The 20,248-nt window shown below is 36.6% G+C and overlaps 1 protein-coding gene across 1 annotated transcript in view; it reads right to left on the reverse strand.

The window, feature by feature from the left end:
- The window catches only part of EVI5 (ecotropic viral integration site 5), a 234,628-nt gene that overhangs the window by 144,132 nt on the left and 70,248 nt on the right, over positions 1 to 20,248 (reverse strand). The window contains exons 3-7 of the mRNA XM_043575573.1: positions 10,005 to 10,194; positions 9,125 to 9,349; positions 8,300 to 8,374; positions 2,028 to 2,153; positions 521 to 664 (exon numbers count right to left, since the gene is read on the reverse strand). Of these exons, the coding sequence (XP_043431508.1) occupies positions 521 to 664; positions 2,028 to 2,153; positions 8,300 to 8,374; positions 9,125 to 9,349; positions 10,005 to 10,194 (760 nt within the window). The remainder of the gene's footprint in view (positions 1 to 520; positions 665 to 2,027; positions 2,154 to 8,299; positions 8,375 to 9,124; positions 9,350 to 10,004; positions 10,195 to 20,248) is intronic.

Consider the following 20,248-nt stretch of genomic DNA (forward strand, 5'->3'; position numbering starts at 1 on the left):
GAGCCCTGAGTCAGGCTCTGTTAGTGAGAAGCCTGCTTGGGATTCTCCCTCTCCTCTCTCTCTGTGCTTCCCCTGCTCGCTCTTTCTCACTCTCTCAAAATAAATAAACTTTAAAAAAAAAGATTCTCTCTCCCCTTCTGCTCCTCTCCCGAAGTTCATACTCACAATTGCTCTTAAAAAAAAAAAAAGAAAAAGAAACAAACAAACAAACAAACAAAATCCCAAAAGAGTGTGGGCTCCAGATTTTGACTGCCTGCATTTAAATGCAGGCACTACACCACTTAGGTGCTGTATCCACAGACAAGATACTTAACTTTCCTCTAAGTCTCAGCTTCCTCATCTATCATTTATTAAATGGGGAAACTAACAAGTACTTGGTAGGTATTTTACAGGTTTAAAGGAGAGCATCCTTATAAGTAGTTAAGCATGGAACACATGAGTGTCCTATATTGTTCTCCTCATTGCCCTGCTCTAATGATTAAATCCATGATTCCTTCACTAAGTCTGCCCACTAGCTTACCTCAGACATAAAGATATCAAATATCCTTGTTGCAATTGGTAATGGAAAAGTCGTAAGAAAGATAGTCAGAAACCAGGATGATGCATACATTGAGGTATGAAAACTCTGAGACTGAAAATGTACAAAGAGCTCTGGAAGATGCTCCTAAAGAAAAGAAAGGAATTAATTAAGACACAGTAAAATTCGGCATTTTAAACCAGAGTATTGTGTGTATACTAATAGCCTATTTCAAAGATTAGATCAGGCATCACTTAGAAAAGTTAAGATGTAGAAATTGATACATTCAGGAAAGTGGTTACTATCTGGGAAAGGAAGAAGGGGAAAAGGATGTGGAGTCAGAATTTAGGCTGTATCTAGAACACTTACTAACAAAAATAACAATTAAAACAAATAAATAAAACTTTAATATTTATTTAATCATGTTGGTAGGAACACAGCTGTCTGATACTTTCTGTACTTTTCTAAAACTGTAGTAATTCCAAAAAAATTTTTAAAGAAAAGAAATGCTACGTTGAAATACTTTCTGGTGCTATCTACCATTGATCACCCATCCTTACCTTCCTACCTTTTCACCCAAAATACAGATGCTTCCTCAATTCTAGTAATTCAAAACATAAATGACACATTAACTGAAAATAAACCAAGAGAAATTAAGGTTGGTTAAAAACATTATTTCAGAAAGAAAATTTTATTTAAGATTCATCTCAATTCCCATTTTATCTTTTTCTTTAAAATGTGCCAACACTTTGCATATCTCCTGCAGGTAAGGCAGCCAGGGTAAAGCAGACTCATAAAAGGGCTTTCATGTCTGCTGAATCCTGAACGTATATTCTTAAGTTCTGCTTATCTAATTGAAATTTAAGTCAATGAGAATACTTACACCATAATATTACAGGACAATATTACAGTAAACTAAAAAAATATATATAAATTAACTCTAGAAGGGTAAAATATTTCAAAAATATTTTCACTTGATTTTGATTCCTCTCCTCCCCTTCGCTACACCCTCACACAGTCACTACACTCTGAGTCTTAAACTAGCAGCATAAAAGCATTATTTTAATAAAATATTACAGGCTAGCAAAAAAAGTGAGGTAAAAAGGGAAAGAAAGGCAGGAGAGAGGACTGAAAGAACAGACAAGCCTGAAAAGAAGTGAACTGATGTCAGTGTCATGTCATGAGCTCTTGTGAGAGCAAAGTCTCTATAACAATAATAGGATACAATAGGGCATAAAAAGGAAACTCATGCATTTAGGCAATGTGGTTGTGATATATTTAGCATAAATGCTTCAAGTCTGAATATGAAAACTGCAGTCAAGTTCCAGACTGTGCTCTACCAGCAGATAGCATCTAACTGATGTGTTAACCAACCAACAATCATGGGATTAAAACAATGACTTTTCAATTGCTAAAATGCTTTTAACATTGAATTTACTTAGTTGTCATTCAAACCAAGAAGACAAAAATATAAAGGCAATATGCCTTTTCGTTAACACTACAATTTTACCTGTATCATGCATTCAAACTGGTACATACATAGGCCCAATTCTGCCATACTTGGCTTAAAAAGTTCACGAAGTCTATAATCTTGCATTAATTTAACAAATACACAGAAAGCTTCTTCTTCTGGCATCTACAATATAAGGGGGAAAAGCAACACAGGTTAATGTTCTGTAATACACAAAAAAGCTAAATGCTTATTTAAACTAAGAACCCATCCAAGTATAAAGATGTTTTTGAATGTCCATGTGTTACAATGTTAAGAACACTGGACTAGGTATCAAAAGATTCTAATCTCCCATTCTCAGAATGAGAGGTTAAACAAATTTAACAACCTCTGAGACTAACTGCCTCACTTGCCTAATTCATGAATTCTATCAACCAATATTCCTTTAGAGACAGATAGCTCTGTTCTCCTGGGTATATACCAGTGAAAAAAATAAACACTCTACCCTCATGGAACCTGAACCTTTTAGTTGGAGAAGAAAGACAATATGTGCAATAAATGCATTAATATATATGCCATGAGTGCTATGGAAATAAAACACAGTAGGGTCACAGGAAATGCTGGGGAGATACACTGCTATTTATATAGGCAGATCAGGCAAAGTCCCTTGAAAAGGGAGCATTTGAGCAGAATACTGAAAAAACTAAGGGAGGAATTGAGGAAAAGAACAGTCCTAGGAGAGTATAAGGCCTCGGAGTAGAATCACAAGTGGCATGCTCAAGGAACAGCAAATAGACCACTAAATTAGGAGTAATTCTGCAAGTGGTGGTTAGCTTATGGAGGAGAAATACACGGAACCAAATTACAGAAGGTTTTAGAGACCATTGTAAGGATTTGGACTTTTACCTTACATGAGATGGGAAGACTTTCAATGGTCCTAAGCAGAAATTATATGATACAGTAAGTGTTTAAAAAAAAAAAAAACTTGTAAAATATATTTTCAAAGAATCTGTAAGTAAGGTTTAAAGGTAACAGTTTCATATTTTATTCTTACTAACAACTGTCTCACATTTTATGTGAAAGGCACAAGAAAAATATTTTATCCGAAACTCACAAGAAAAGCTGTATCAAATAAGATACGAATATAAGAACTCTTTAAAGAGCTACACAGATATTCAGAATATTTTCTAATTTTCTAATGCTCATTTATTCACATTATACTAATGTGTTTTAAAAGAAACCTTGGGGAGCCTGGGTGGCTCAGTCAGTTAAGCATCCAACCTCGGCTCAGGTCATGATCTCATGGTTTTTGAGTTCAAGCTCCGCATTGGGCTCTCTGCTGACAGCTCTGAGCCTGGAGCCTGCTTCAGATTCTGTCTCCCCCCTCTCTTTTCCCCTCCCCCCTGCTCATGCTCACTCACGCTCTCTCTCTCTCTCAAAAATAAACATTTAAAAAAAAATTTTAAATAAAAATAAATAGTAAATAAAATAAAATAAAATAAACCTCAAAGGATCTCTAGGCATTCTTACTAACAACTGTTTCTAATAACTTTTTTTCCTGGCCTTAACACAGCCTTGGACAGAAGTCAAATGTTACTCTTAGTAAAACCTATACTTCCTTCCTTCCTCCCAACACATACAGCAACAATTCTGCCTTGAAGACCATCCTTATCAATTCCACAAGCCCTATAGCCCCACTGATTTATGTTAATCACCATAAGAAGCCACACAAGCTGGAACTCTCATCCCATGTGGTTCTACTGTTCCCCAAATTTAACCCCATGTCCAGCCTTCCCTAAACCTTTTCCACAGCACTTTCTGGAACTCATAACCTGCCATCAACAAAATATGCTACCTAGATCCTCAATCTCTTTACTAAATGGTCTTTCACCTTCTTCCTCCAACTGAAACTTGCCTCCCTTAAAGGGGCTGTTTTCTCTACTATAGTACTGAAAGCAACCAGGGAGTAAAGATCTATTTCTCTTCCTGGAACTCACTGACTCATTGCCATTGCATTAACTCCCCCTTCTCACTGAAACAGATACTGTGGATATTTCCTATTACTCTTCTTTTTTGTAATATCTACAAACCTCTAGGTCACTCACCTGAACCTTACTCATTTTCATGAGGATTAATTCCCTGGCCTAGCGGATCTTACTTAGCCTTCCTTTCTTCCAATGATCTTAACTCAGGTTCTAGAGCCACACCGCTTATGGTTCAAATTCCACTTAGCTACATGACCTTAAGCAAATTATTTAATCTCTCTGTTGCTCAGTTTCAACATTGGTCAAATGAGTAAAATAACAGCACTTAATTCACAGGGTTGCAATGAAGATTAATAGAGTTATATGACCTTGCAAGCCTATCACTCATTTATATCACACTACCTTTTTTCTGTTCCCAACTCTCGTGTGTTCTTTGCTGCCTATACCCTGTTATATTTATTCAGTCACTTAAATCCACAATAACTTTTGCCTGTCTCTCTCAGTAATAATTCCAACTGCAAAACTCTACCCTTGGATAAATCAAACTCTAGAAGTATATCTAGGCAACGGAGAGTGGTTGGGTAAAAACAAAAGATTTTACCATGCTGGCTGATCTCACTTTGAATTCAGAACCACTAACGTCAGTGGATCTTTAATGTTTCCGGTATGCTTTATTTCACTAATTTAATCACTCTCCATCTATGAGGCCACCATTTCAAGCTTTCTTCTCTATCCTCAATCTTTCACGGCCTCCTTCCCACTCAATTCTAATCTAATGACCTTATTTCGTACTTAAATTTTTTAAAAATTAGAAGCAATATAAAGAGAATTTTCCCATTCTCACACTATCATAAATATCATCCTACCTGCATCTGCATCCATTTTATAGCCTCTTGTCTCTCTCTCTTCCATTGGCCTGAACCTTTACCACAATTCTCGTCTCATATTTCCAACTGCCCACTTACATTTCCACTTGGACGTCTGATAGACATCTCAAACCACTCCTAATTTCCTACTCTGCCATTCCTTTCCCAAACTTCCACTCAAAATCCCTATGTGTCATCACTGTCTCCTTTCCTTTTACTCCACATCCAATCTATCAGTAACTCCTGCTGGCTCTATATTAAGATTATTTCAAGAACCAACCACTTTCGACCAAAGACACCTAATCCAAACCACGATCAAAAGAGTAGTCCATTGTCTGAAAAATTCTAAAAGCCTCCTCGTGGGTCATTCTGCTGCCTCCTTGGGCTTCCTCCCCAACAATCTATTCCCTATACAGCATGGAGCTGCCCGAGTGTTCTTTTCAAGGCTTGAATTAGACCATTTCACTCCACTGCTCAAAATACTCTAGTGGTTTTCCATATCCTCAGTAAAAGTCAAAATCCTTACAAGGTCCTACATGACATGACCCCTTACTACTTTTCTCATCTCTTCTCCCACCACTACCTTCCCCTTTCCATTCCACCTCTACCACCCCTCATTTTACTGACAGTGGGAATGAATAAATTTTTTGTCTTATAAGGATTTCTGCTCAGGGCACCTGGTGGCTCAGGAAGTTAAGCATCCAACTTCAGCTCAGGTCATGATCTCACGATTTGTGGGTTGAAGTCCTGCATCAGGCTCTGCACTGACAGCTCAGAGCCTGGAGCCTGCTTCAGATTATGTGTCTCCCTCTCTCTTTGCCCCTCCCCCACTCATGCTCTGTCTCTGTCTCTCTCAAAAATAAAATAAATATAAAAAAAAATTTCTTCTCTTCTGAAATATTACAGGTTCCATTCCCTCTCTCCTCCACAAAGCACTAATGTGGGAAATGCCAATTTTTTAAGTAAGTTGAAGTAATCACATAAAAGACCAAAGAGGGGGAAAAAAAATCACTGGGTCCTCCTCAAAAAAATTGAAAACAATGCTTTCAAAATGAAAAAGTGTAACACTGAGTAAAATATAAATATGAAGAACAATCACCTAGTTGTTTTACAGCCACTCCTTTCTATTAGAAATCTGTGCACACAAATCTTGGAGCAACTGCACTGCTACACACCTTTTCTGTGACACGGACTCAATAAGAATCCATGCCTTTTGCAAAGGTCTAATGGGGACACTACCTAATTTTGTTGGAGTATTAAGACATACACAAAACATATCCAGCACTTTTAGCTATTTTAAAACAACATGTACTAATTAAGCTAACTTTACAAAATTTTTCCTCAAACACTGAGTTATGTTGCCAAGCTAACATGTGGGAGGCAATATAGCATAGGGTATAAGAGAATTAAGTTTAAGAAACAAAGAGAGGGGTCTTTGAATCTGGCTCTACCAGTCTTTCTAGCTTATGGCCCTGGGCTAGAAAATTATTGTTATGGTAATGTATTAGCTGCCATTGACAATAAAAGATAAATAAATTAATCAATAAATGAAAGTATCACTACCAGCACTGCCTACAGTGTCTTGGAGGAAAATGTGGTGGCCCCTTGGGATTCCTATAGCCCTAGGTCTACTGTTAAGAGATTCGTAACTCAAGAAAAAACTGCCCTTTAAATACTCAACAGAAATGACTACTGAAAGGTTATTCTGGAACTAATATGAATGCAAAAGGAATAGAATTATGAAAAAAAAATCACTCGATTTATAAGAATGCTTGAGTTCAACAGTAAATAGCCTACCAATATTAATCAACTACAAATTAAGAAAAATCACTATTGTGCAAAACCTCAACATTAACAAAACTAGTTTTGTTTTCATTATTTACAATCTAATATCACCTAGAAATGGACAGTTATCATGCAACAATTGGCAGTAGTTCCTATATTATAAAACAAAGTAAATATCAGTCACTCTTATTATAAATCAGTTTCTGTGACATGAGGTTTTTGCTACTCAGAAAAGTAGTGTGTATATATTCCTGAGAGTTACAAAGCTTTAAAATTCAGGCAGAACTGCTGGGAAACTGAAGCAAAGCATGGAGCAACACGGTTTCAAATTCCCACTCTGCTTTTATCTACCAAGAAAAATCATCTTGGGCCAGTCATTGAATTTTTATTGCATGTCTACTATATGCCAAACACCACGGTAGGTTTTTACATATATTATCTCATATAACCCTCACAATGAATCTGAAAGTACACAGTGTTACCTAATTAAGGCTCAGAGACAGATTAAATGATCTAGCCCAAGTTCACAGAACTCAGTGTAGCACTGAGATGGAAAAACCAGCTTACATATATGACTCAAATCAAGCTATCTCCACGGTTTCTCTTCAGACTACATTTTAGTGTGAGAATAAGAGTACAGGGGCGCCTGGGTGGCGCAGTCGGTTAAGCTTCCGACTTCAGCCAGGTCACGATCTCGCGGTCCGGGAGTTCGAGCCCCGCGTCGGGCTCTGGGCTGATGGCTCAGAGCCTGGAGCCTGTTTCCGATTCTGTGTCTCCCTCTCTCTCTGCCCCTCCCCTGTTCATGCTCTGTCTCTCTCTGTCCCAAAAAAATAAATAAACGTTGAAAAAAAAAAAATTTTAAGAGTACAATGGACTTGAAAAAAAAATTCAACAGAAGTGAAAACACTATTTGTCATTTCCCTTCTAAGATATAAACTGGTGATCCTGCCCCTGACTTCTGAAAACATCCTATCCAAACCCACTCCAAAGTAAGTCACTGTCAATAGAAATATAGGTTATATCCCTGGGGCAGTAAAAATAATTGAGTATCTATATTTGGTTTAATTTTTTTTTAAGATTATTTATTTACTTTTGGGGGTGGGGGGACAGAGAGAGAGAGAGAGAGAATATCCCAAGCAGGCTCCACACTGTCAGCACGGAGCCCGATGTGGGGGTCGAACTCATGAACCATGAGATCATGACCTGAGCCGAAACCAAGAGTCAGACGTTTAACCGACTAAGCACCCAGACATCCCTATAACCTATAACAAGATAGGCATAATAAGCACTTAACTCTGTGACAACCAAAATTTCTGTGTGAATTTGCAAAGATGACATAAATAAGATTTTCATACCAACACTTTAATCATATCCTCCTTAGTTGGGAAAACATTAGTCTTTATTAAATATTGACATGTAAGTTAAGATTTAAAAGTAGATACAGGCTATATAGTACAATATTATGGCTCAAATGTAGACACCAAGAAGCTGAAATTTCATTACTGGAAGGACATTATTGTATATGTTATTTTCAAAACTTTTAATATTTTAAAGTGAAAATTAACTATCCCTATTTAAATTATGCCTAAAGAAAAATACCCAGTATCAAATGCTTAATAAAAACAAGAATGATTCTTTAATTCTCCAATTCAACTTCAATAAGGAACTTAGAAGCTTAATACTTGTACTAACTTACCTGCATAAGTAACAATCCAACTATAAAAGCACTTCCTTGACAGTAACCAACCTCACGATCCACTAAAGAATATGCCTAAAAAGTAAAAAATGTTCAAAATACTTTAACATGATGTATTATATCTTTCTTCTCTAAAAACCTAAAAATAGTGAGATGATGGAGTAAATACCATTTATTTTTTTGACAAGCTTGCGCTTGCTTGTCATACATGTTATCCTATTAGGGTTTAAAAAGTAGATGATTTATTACATAAAATTTTCTTTTGATAATTTCCCAGTTAGAAACCGATGCTTCTAAGGACAAGAAAATAAAGGAACTTACACTCAGTGAAGTAACAAAGTTTAAAAAATAGTTATCTGATAAAGATAAAAACAGTAAGGTTAAGGTAAAGCACTGGGAGAACTGAAAAGGTTCAAAAAGAAATTAATATTTTACAGAGGTAGTTGAAAGGGAAAGGAACTATTTCAAGAAAAAAGGCAATACTGAAGAAAAAATTGCAATAGCACACACTCTGAAGAGCTAAGAGTTCTTAACAGTGCTGGCCATAGTAAGCAGAAAACTGGTCCTAGATTGTGAAACTCACAGAAGATAAATCATCCATTTTCATAAAGGATCTTTCTATGGTATAGTGATTTATAGACTATTTGATTCTAACCAATATCAAGCAATGGGATGAATTTTCTAAGTTCTCCAAACTAGACAGTAAAGTAGCATCAAAATTAAAGCAGAAATCATGCTAAAGTCAAATTTTTGCCAAAGTAACTGATTACTATCTAATTTCAACCTTCTGAGAATTCATTTTAAAAAATGATAAATAGAACTTACCTTCATTACATTAAATAAAACCTCCTGTCCAAGGCTGTCTTTTTCCTTAAAGAAATTGTGTTCAGGATAAGTTCTAGCAATGTCCCTTCTGATCAATTTTTCACAAGGTGAGGTCATTTTCAGGAGTTCTGAATACTGATCCTTAATTGGCATACTTTGTGCACTGCATAAAAGTTGCCAAACTATTGCTCTAAAATGGTGAGGTATCCCTTTACGAACAAGCTCCTAAAAATAAAATTAAAAGTAAAATAAAATTTTAATATTGAATTATTGAAGTCTCCTACCTTAAAAGTCAAAGAAGACTTGTTGGGGATTGGAATGGAGTGGAACACTTTATCAAATTTATAATTCACAAAGCTACTCTTAAATACTAGGGAACCTTTTAACCAAGGCTAATACTTGGCCCTTGGATGTGTCCTTTCTTGTCAGGGGAGCTACAATGCCATGGATAAACCCTTGACATTTCTCCCAGAATGTGGCCTCTAAAGCTATTAAGGACCTGAAAATCTGCAGAGCTGTGAATGAAAGCACAGTAATAACCGTTGTCTTTCAAAGATTTTAGCAAAAAGGTAAAATAGTGATAATTCAAAGACCTAGGATGTTACTACTTCATTCATGAATCTATAAAAAGAGAGAATTTATAAAATAATTTTCAGCTATATATTTCTACAATTAGGAATCATCTGTAACAACTGATATCTACAATTCAAAACTTCTAATGGACACAAATAAATGAAAACAGATAAAGCAGGGCTCTTTATTACAGCACTTAGAAAGTACTCGAATCTCAGTTGTTGTTTTTTTTTTTAATCTTCCATTAATCCATGCCTTGATGCCCCTTTGGGATAAGAGGAAGAAATTCAACAAAGAATATGAATACCTTAACTTGCTTTTCCTTCTTTTTGCGTACATCTTCCCATTCATTAACAATTCTTCCCCAAAGAATCCAAGAATCTTCTTCAAGGTGGCTGAGGTTGCTAGAGGCTGATGAACTTGATACAAGGGAGGAGCCACTGTTTCTTCTTGACCCATTTACAGATCTTAAAGACTTACTATCCGTCTCTAACAATCTAAAACATAATTAAAAATTGCTCAAGATCTAATTTCACAGTGATATTGGATGAAGTAATAATGATACATAGATCTTTACTAATAGCCACGGTTTTAGAATATGCATAATTTCAGTAATATTTGGTTACTGCTGTATTTTTTCATCTAAGCATAGCAATTTCAAAATTTGATAGTACATTACATTAAATATTTTAGTGCTATTTGTCCCATCATAATTTCCCTTCATCTCTACTAAAAATACAAATTAGGAGAAATCTAGTGAGAAAGGTGGTTGGGAGGGCTTCAGGAGAAAACAAATTGCTGTTGGAACAGGTTTAACAAATTCTATTGAAGAACTAATCCTACATGTTTAGAATGCATCCTAGGGTAAAAAAAAGCAAAGCAGGGCCACACAAATCACCCAAATCCCTTTTCTTTTTTTCATTTTTTTCTGCCCTTCTATAAATCTGCCATTGTTTGGTCATGCAGTATTGGTATAAAAAATTAACTGGGGTGCATGGATGACTAAGTGGGTTATACATCCAACTCTTGCTCTCAGCTCAGGTCTTGATCTCAGGGTTGTGAGTTCAAGCCCTTCACTAGGCCCAGCATGGAGCCTACTTAAAACAACAACAAAAACAAACAAAAAAACCCTGTATAATTATTAATATGAAAATTGGAAGTTTTCACTTATTTGTTTATATACACATATATTTATTTACAATTCTGGATTTTCTTGAAAAATAAAGATGGCAAAACCAAGCCCATCCATATTCCTGCATAGGAAAAACAAGGTGTAGCCAAGTAGGAGCTTCTCCATTTACATGGAGGACTTTAATACACTCGGTCTCCTTAATCCCAACTACCTCACAAAAACTCGAGCCAACTAACAGTTGTTATTTATCACTGGGTTCGCACTCTCAAACTGAGACCTCTTCATTCTTAAGATCCTTTCGCCTTTGTATTTCCTTATCTGTTTAAAGATGAGATAATTTCAGAGATCAGTTCTATGACTTATCACAACATCAAATCTATTATTTATTTTATAAATAAACACACTATAATGAGAGACTGGAAAATGTGGCTCTCTCACTATAAAGACAGAATTTACATGTCATTCAAATAAGGGTCCTCAAAGATCTATTTCTGTTTTTAACCTGACTACCACTTACTTAGAATAATGCCTTGAGAAAGTCCTCTATTTAGGATATAACAAATGCTCCAAATATTAAAGATCTATAAAAACTAATAAAAAAATATATGTATCAAACCCTACTGAGCAGACTATTAGAAACACCCTTTGCATGGGAGATTTATTCATCTTTATATCCCTGAAAGCACTTAGCACAATAACAAGGTACATTAAGCACCAAATGAGTTGAAATAAAATCAAATCTGCATATTAAAAAAAGAACTTCAAATCCCAAATATGTCATAATCAGTAACACAACATAATAAAAACTGCACAAATACTATTCTTCTTCATGGGATAGTTTCATACATTTCCACTGCAACAATGATTTAAATTAAATATCCCAAATATGGCTAGAAATAGAAAAATGGATAAAACAGCCAAATTAAGCGTCAACTATTTGCTATAAATATGCTTTATTGGAAAAAAAAATTCCCAAAGCAATCTACATATTCAATGCATCCCTATTAAAATAACATCAGCATTCTTCACAGAGCTAGAACAAACAATCCTAGAATTTGTATGGAAACAGAAAAGACCCCAAATAGCCAAAGCAATCTTGAAAGAGAAAACTAAAGCAGAAGGCATCACAATCTTGGACTTCAAGCTATACTACAAAGCTGTAACCATCAAGACAGTATGGTACTGGCACAAGAACAGACACTCAGATCAATGGAACAGAACAGAGAACCCACAAATGGACCCACAAACACATGGCCAACTAATCTTTCACAAAGCAGGAAAGAATATCCAATGGAATAAAGACAGTCTCTTCAGCAAGTGGTGATGGGAAAACGACAGCGACATGCAGAAAAATGAACCTGGACAACTTTCTTACACCATATGCAAAAATAAACTCAAAATGGATGAAAGACCTGAATGTGAGACAGGAAGCCATCAAAATCCTCAAGGAAAAAGCAGGCAAAAACCTCTCTGGCCTTCTCTGCAGCAACTTCTTACTCAACACATCTCCGGAGGGAAGGGAAACAAAAGCAAAAACGAACTACTGGGGCCTCATCAAAATAAAAATCTTCTGCACAGCGAATGAAACAATCAGCAAAACTAAAAGGCAACTGACAGAATGGGAGAAGATTTTTTGCAAACGACATAAATATCAGATAAAGGGTTAGTATCCAAAATCTATAAACAACTTATAAAACTCAACACCCAAAAAACAAAGAATTCAGTGAAGAAATGGGCAAAAGACATGAATAGACACTTCTCCAAAGAACATCCAGATGGCCAACTGACACATGAAAAAATGTTCAACATCACTCATCATCAGGGAAATACAAAGTAAAACCACAATGAGATACCACCTCACACCTGCCAGAAGGGCTAACATGAACAACTCAGGCAACAAAAGATGTTAGAGAGGGTGCAGATAAAGAGGATCTCTTTTGCACTGCTGGTAGGAATGCAAACTGGTGCAGCCACTCTGAAAAACAGTCTGGAGGCTCCTCAAAAAGTTAAAAATAGAACTACCCTACGACCCAGCAACTGCACTACTAGGTGTTTATCCAAGAGATACAGGTATGCTGTTTCGAAAGGACATATGCACCCCAATGTTTACATCAACACTGTCAACAATAGCCAAAGTACGGAACGAGCCCAAATGTCCATCAATGGATGAATGGATAAAGAAGATGTGGCATATATATACAATGGAGTATTACTCAGCAACCAAAAAGAATGAAATCTTGCCATTTGCAACTACATGGATGGAACTAGAGGGTATTATGCTAAGCGAAATTAATCGGAGAAAGACAAATCATATGACTTCACTCATGTGAGGACTTTAAGATACAAAACGATACACAGATGAATATATGGGAAGGGAAGCAAAAATCATATAAAACAGGAGGGGGACAAAACATAAAAGATTCTTAAAATTTTTTTTTTCAACTTTTATTTATTTTTGGGACAGAGAGAGACAGAGCATGAACGGGGGAGGGGCAGAGAGAGAGGGAGACACAGAATCGGAAACAGGCTCCAGGCTCCAAGCCATCAGCCCAGAGCCCGACGCGGGGCTCGAACTCACGGACCGCGAGATCGTGACCTGGCTGAAGTCGGACGCTTAACCGATTGCGCCACCCAGGCGCCCCAAAAGATTCTTAAATATAGAGAACAAACAGAGGGTTGCTGGAGAGGTTGTGGGAGGGGGAATGGGCTAAATGGGTAAGGGGCACTAAGGAATCCACTCCTGAAATCATTGTTGCACTATATGTTAACTAACTTGAATGTAAATTTAAAAAATAAAATAATAATTAATAAAAAAAATTAATGATAATGCTTTACTGCTTTTTCCATAGATATTATTTCAGTAAGTCCACAATATATCTTATGGAAAAATTAGTGTTACATATATGTAAGCACTATTTAAAAAAATTTTTTTTAATGTTTATTTTTGAGACAGAGAGTGCAAGCTGGGGAGGGGCAGAGACAGAAGGAGACACAGAATCTGAAGCAGGCTCCAGGCTCTGAGCTGTCAGCACAGAGCCTGATGCGAGGCTCGAACTCACGGGCTGTGAAATCATGACCTGAGCTGAAATCAGACGCTTAACCGACTGAGCCACTGTGGCACCCCTTTGTGTAAGCACTTTTATATATGATTGTAATCCCTCAGAATTCTAAATGGAATAGAGAAACAAACTCCACTGAAATTACTTGAACTTCAGTTCTTCATTTAATTATTCACTGAATACTTGCTATATGCCAAATAATGAAACTGCAGCACTACCATCAATAGAGAGATGTAATTTAAAAAGAATATAAAAGAATATTTCCTAAGCTAAACCTAAGTTTGAAATATGATGGAAGTATAAATGAAAAAGTGCCTAGACAGAAGGCTTCTAGAGAGTCAGAGAGGTCTCAGAGATTGCCAAGTTCTAACTTCTGGCATAAGCAAGAGTACCAAGTGCAATCATGGGTGAGTTAGAGAAATGGGTAAAGCAGTTTCTTTTCAGAGGACATTGAAATAACATACACAAATATATAGAACTGTGAGAAAAATTTATAAATGCAATATTCCAAAGATACCACATTATTTAAAATACTGTTCTTTGATCCAGTGGAAAAAAAGTCTCTTTAGCAAATCGTCCTGGGAGAAGTGGACAGCAACGTGCAGAAGAATGAAACTAGACCACACACAAAACCATACACAAAAATAAACTCAAAATGGATGAAAGACCTAAATGTGAGACAGGAAACCATCAAAACCCTAAACAGGCAACAACCTCTGTAACCTCAGCTGCAGCAATTTCTTGCTTGACACATCTCCAAAGGCAAAAGAATTAAAAGCAAAAATGAACTACTTGGACCTCATCAAGATAAAAAGCCTCTTCACTGCAAAGGAAACAATCAACAAAACTAAAAGGCAACCAACAGAATGGGAAAAGATATTTGCAAATGACATATCCGATAAAGGGTTAGTATCCAAAATCTATAAAGAACTTGCCAAACTCAACACCCAAAAAACAAATAATCCAGTGAAGAAATGGGCAGAAGACATGAACAGACACTTTTCCAAAGACATCCAGATGGCCAACAGACACATGAAAAGATGCTCAATGTCATGCATCATCAGGAAATACAAATCAAAACCACACTGAGATACCACCTCACACTGGTCAGAGTGGCTAAAATGAACAACTCAGGAAACTATAGATGCTGGTGAGGATGTGGAGAAAGGGGAACCCTCTTGCACTGCTGGTGGGAATGCAAACTGGTGCAGCCACTCTGGAATACAGTGTGGAGGTTCCTCAAAAAATTAAAAACAGAACTACACTATGACCCAGCAATAGCACTATTAGTAATTTTATCCAAAGGATACAGGAGCGCTCATTCACAGGAGCACATGTACCCCAATGTTTACAGAAGCGCTTTCAACAATAGCCAAATTATGGAAATAGCCTAAATGTCCATCAACTGATGAAGGGATAAAGAAGATATGGTTTATGTATACAATGGAATACTACTAGCAGTTAGAATGAAATCATGCCATTTGTAGCAACGTGGATGGAACTGGAAGGTATTACGCTGAGTGAAATAAAGTCAGAGAAAGACAGATATCATCTGTTTTCACTCCTATGTGGATCTTGAGAAACTTAACGGAAGACAATGGGGGAATGGTAGGGTACAGACAGAGAGGGAGGGAGGCAAACCATAAGAGACTCTTAAATACAGAGGACAAACTGAGGGTGGATGGGAGGGTGGGGGAGAGGGGAAAATGGGTGATGGGCATTGAGGAGGTCACTTGTTGGGATGAGCACTGGGTGTTGTGTGTAACCGATGAACCACGGGAAATCTCCAAAAACCAAGAGCACACTTTACAAGCTGTATGTTAGTCAATTTAACAATAAATTATATTTTTTAAAAAAGAACTTAAATAAATAATAAATAAAAATAAAGTAAAATACTGTTCTTGCCTTAACTCACCAAACAAAAAGGACTCAAATGGACAACAGCCATTAATATAAAAGCTAAAAATTATTAAAACTCCTTGAAGAAAACAGGGAAAAGACTTTACAACCTTGGAATAGGCAAAATGTGTTAATGGGACACAAAGAAACACTAACCTCAAAATAAAAAATGAAGCAGACTTCATCAAACTTAAAAACCCTACTCTTCAAAAGATACCCTTCAGAAAATGAAAAGGTAAACTATAGACTGAGAAAAAAAGTTCTCACATATGTATAAGACTGGTATCCAGAATACACAAAGAACTCTTAAAATCAGTAATGAAAAATGCAAACAACACAGTTTTTTTTTTTAATGATTAAGAGACTTAAGCTGACATTTTACAAAACAAAATAATCAAATGGCCAAAAAGCAATGGGAAAACATTCAACTTGTGTTTTAGTCATCAGGATAAAGCAAGTTAAAATCACACTATGCAGTGTGGCTCAGTCAGTTAAGCATTTGTCTCTGGATTTCAGCTCAGATTATGATCTCATGGTTCATGAGTTTGAGCCCTACAATGAGCTCCACACTGACAGTGTGGAGCATGCTTGGGATCCTCTATCTCCCCTTCCTCTGCCTTCTCATGGACTATCTCTCTCAAGGTAAATAAATGATGTCCTAGTTCAACCACTTTGAAGAACTAAATTTTCATTTGATCCAGCAAGAGAAATGAATAATCATATCCACAAAAAGATGTGAAGAAAGTTCACAGAAGCTTAATTCATAATAGTTACAACCCAGAAACAACCCAAATATCCAGAAAAGTAAATGATCAAATTTTGATATATTCATTCCTTGCAATACTAACTCAGCAACAAAAAGAAACAAACTGCTGATACATACAATAAAATGGATAAATCTTATAAATGTTAGGTTGAGTGAAAGAAGCCAGATGCACTCAAGTACATACTATATGATTTCACTTATATCAAGTTCAAGAACAAGCATATTATAGAAAAAATATAGGAGAAGGGCGCCTGGGTGGCTCAGTCGGTAAGCATCCGACTTCAGCTCAGGTCATGATCTCCCGGTTCCTGAGTTCAAGCCCCACATCGGGCTCTGTGCTGACAGCTCAGAGCCTGGAGCCTGCTTCAGATTCTATGTCTCCCTCTATCTCTGCTCCTCCCCCACTCACACTCTGTCTCTCTCGCAAAAATAAACAAACATTAAAAGAATTTAAAAATATATATATATATAGGAGTAAATCCTCATGACTTTGGGTTAGGTAGAGCCTTCTTAGGGGCTCCTGGTGTGGCTCATTCACTTAAGCACGTGACTCTTGGTATCGGCTCAGGGCATGATCTCACAATTTGTGAGATTGAGCCCTGTGTCAGGCTCTGCACTGACAGCGCAGAGCCTGCCTGGGATTCTCGCTCTCCTTCCCTCCCTGCTCCCCTCCTTCCTCTCTCAAAAAAATTATGTAAACTTAAAAAATAAGTAATTGGGGCACCTGGGTTACTCAGTCGGTTAAGCGTCAGACTTTGGCTCAGTTCATGATCTCACCATTCATGAATTCAAACCCTGCACCCAGCTCTGTGCTGACAGCTCAGAGCCTAGAGCCCGTTTCAGATTGTGTCTCCCTCTCCCTCTGCCCTTCTCCCGCTCACACTGTGAGCGTGTGTGTCTCTCAAAATACACATACATACATGCATGCATACATAAATATTCTTAAATATGACACCCAAAGCACAAATGACATCTATATCTATATCTACACACGTATATACAGTAAAACCTTGGTTTGCATGCATAATCCATTCTGAAAACATGCTTGCGATCCAAAGCACTTGTGTATAAAAGTGAATTTCAAGAACCATTGGCTTAGTTGTGATCATGTGACATTCGGTGTCACATACTACTCATATTGCAAGACATCACATGTTTATCAAGTTAAAACTTATTAGAAATGTTTGCTTGTCGGGGCGCCTGGGTGGCGCAGTCGGTTAAGCGTCCGACTTCAGCCAGGTCACGATCTCGCGGTCCGGAAGTTCGAGCCCCGCATCAGGCTCTGGGCTGATGGCTCAGAGCCTGGAGCCTGTTTCCGATTCTGTGTCTCCCTCTCTCTCTGCCCCTCCCCCGTTCATGCTCTGTCTCTCTCTGTCTCCAAAAAAAATAAAAACGTTGAAAAAAAAATTTAAAAAAAATAAATAAATAAATAAAATAAATGTTTGCTTGTCTTGTGGAACATTCGCAGACCAAGTTACTCCCAATCCAAAGTTTTACATATTTATAATTATATAAACATATTGAACTCACCAAAATTAAAAATGTTTTGGTGCACCTGGGTGGCTCAGTCGGTTAAGTGTCCAACTTCGGCTCAGGTCATGATCTTACGGTTTGTGGGTTCAAGCCCCACATTGGGCTCTGTGCTGACAGCTCAGAGCCTGGAGCTTGCTTTGGATTGTGTCTCCCTCTTTCTCTTTCTCTGCCCCCCTCCAAAATAAATTTAAAAAAAACATTTAAAAAAAATTTTTTTAATGTTTTGTGCCTTCCTGGATGCCATCAAGAAAGTGAAAAGAAAATGTAAGGAACAGGAAAAACTATTTGCAACTCAAAAGACTTATATCTAAAATATATAAGAAACTCTTATGACTCCATAATAAAAACAAGCAACCCAATTAAAAAATGGGCAAATAATCAGAATAAACATTTCTCCAAAGAAGATATACAATAGCCAATAAGCACATGAAAAGCTGCTCAGCATCACTAATCATTTGGGAAATGCAAACCAAAACCGTAGTAAGATATCACTTTACAACCACTAGGATGGTTATAACTGAAAGACACAATAACAACTGCTGGTGAAGATATGGAGTACACAGGAATGCTTAGACACCACTGATGTGAATGTAAAATAGTAAAACCACTTTGGAAAACAGTCTGACAATTCTAAGAGAAATGGAAAAGCTATGCCCAAGAAGGGATAGGAAATAAATGCAAATGGGCATGCAGTTTCTTGTAGTGACAGATGCACAAAACTTATACAACAAATATTCATGGAAGCATTTATTCATAACAGCCCCAAAGTGGAAACAATCCAAAGTCCATCGACTGTTAAATGGATAAAAAAACACTGGTACAGCCATACAATGGAATATTATTCAGTCATGAAGAGGAATGAAGTATTAGTACATGCTACAACATGGATGCACCTTGAAAATATGATGCTAAGTGAAAGAAGTCACAAAAGGAAACATATTGTATAATTCAATTTATATTAAATATCTAGACTTCATAAAGTAGATCAGTTGTTGCTGAGAAGTGGAGTGGAAGTGAGAAGAGTAAGAAGCGATGGCCAGTGATTGCTAATGGATACGTGTTTTCCTGTGGTGATAGCTACACAACTCTGAATATGTGAAAAAACACTGAATGGTACACTTTAAAGTAGTGAATTGCATGTATATGAATTATAGCTCAAAAAAAAAGTGTTATATAGAAAAACACGTAAAATATATCAATGGCAATAAAAATCAGAAGAGAGGTTTCAAGGGGGTGAGGTTGCTAGAAAAGGGCACAAGAAAATTTCTGGGATGATAGGAATTTTCTAACACGATAGAAATCATCCATGTGTTTAATGGCCATGTGGGTAATACACAATCAAATTTGTCAAAACAAACTATACTTAAGAACTGAGCATTTCTCTGCAAATTATACACCAACTTTATAACAATTTATAGAAAATATTGTCTATGGTTAATGACACTAGGAGCAGTGACAATTAGGTGAGAAACTATTGCTTTTTATTATCGAAAGCCCTTCATAACCTTTTAATATAATGACTTGACTTTAGAAAGAACTGTTTTTTGCTATATTAAATGCATCTATTCTGTAAAGAAAGGAAAAGATAAACATTATCTCATTTTTTTTCTTTTCAAATTTGTTGAGCACTCTAACAAATTTTAGAATTTTCTAAAGAGAAACTTCAGAATTTTTTTCAATGTCATAGGCATAAAGAAGTCCTTTTGTCAAAGAGTTGAAGCATTTTCAAGAAGTAATACTTGAAATGATATTATCAAGTCTCTCCCCATTTGACTACTAAGTCATGGCATGCAGGTAAACAATTTACAAATTCATTAAGAAAACATAGACTTTATAGAATGTGTAGTTAGAATCAGGTATTTTTACTCCTCTTTGCTAAATACAGTGATGAAACAACTCAGGAAGACTCTTAAACAGCAAGATAATTAAAACATTCTGACATGGTAACAGAGGGAGCATACTACCTTGAAAATGTCAATTTCCAAAGCCTTGCGGCTAGCAACTGGGAAAATGGTAAGCATTACTCATAGGTCTGTGGACTACTCAAAAGTCTATTCAAAACTTACTTATTTCCCTCTGTCCAGAGCACATGGGTTCACTGCCTTGGATGGATTTATTGCAAGAACAGAAACTACCTTCCCATACCATCATAATTACTTATG

The sequence above is a fragment of the Prionailurus bengalensis genome, chromosome C1 (assembly GCF_016509475.1).
Source record: "Prionailurus bengalensis isolate Pbe53 chromosome C1, Fcat_Pben_1.1_paternal_pri, whole genome shotgun sequence".
NCBI lineage: Eukaryota > Metazoa > Chordata > Mammalia > Carnivora > Felidae > Prionailurus > Prionailurus bengalensis.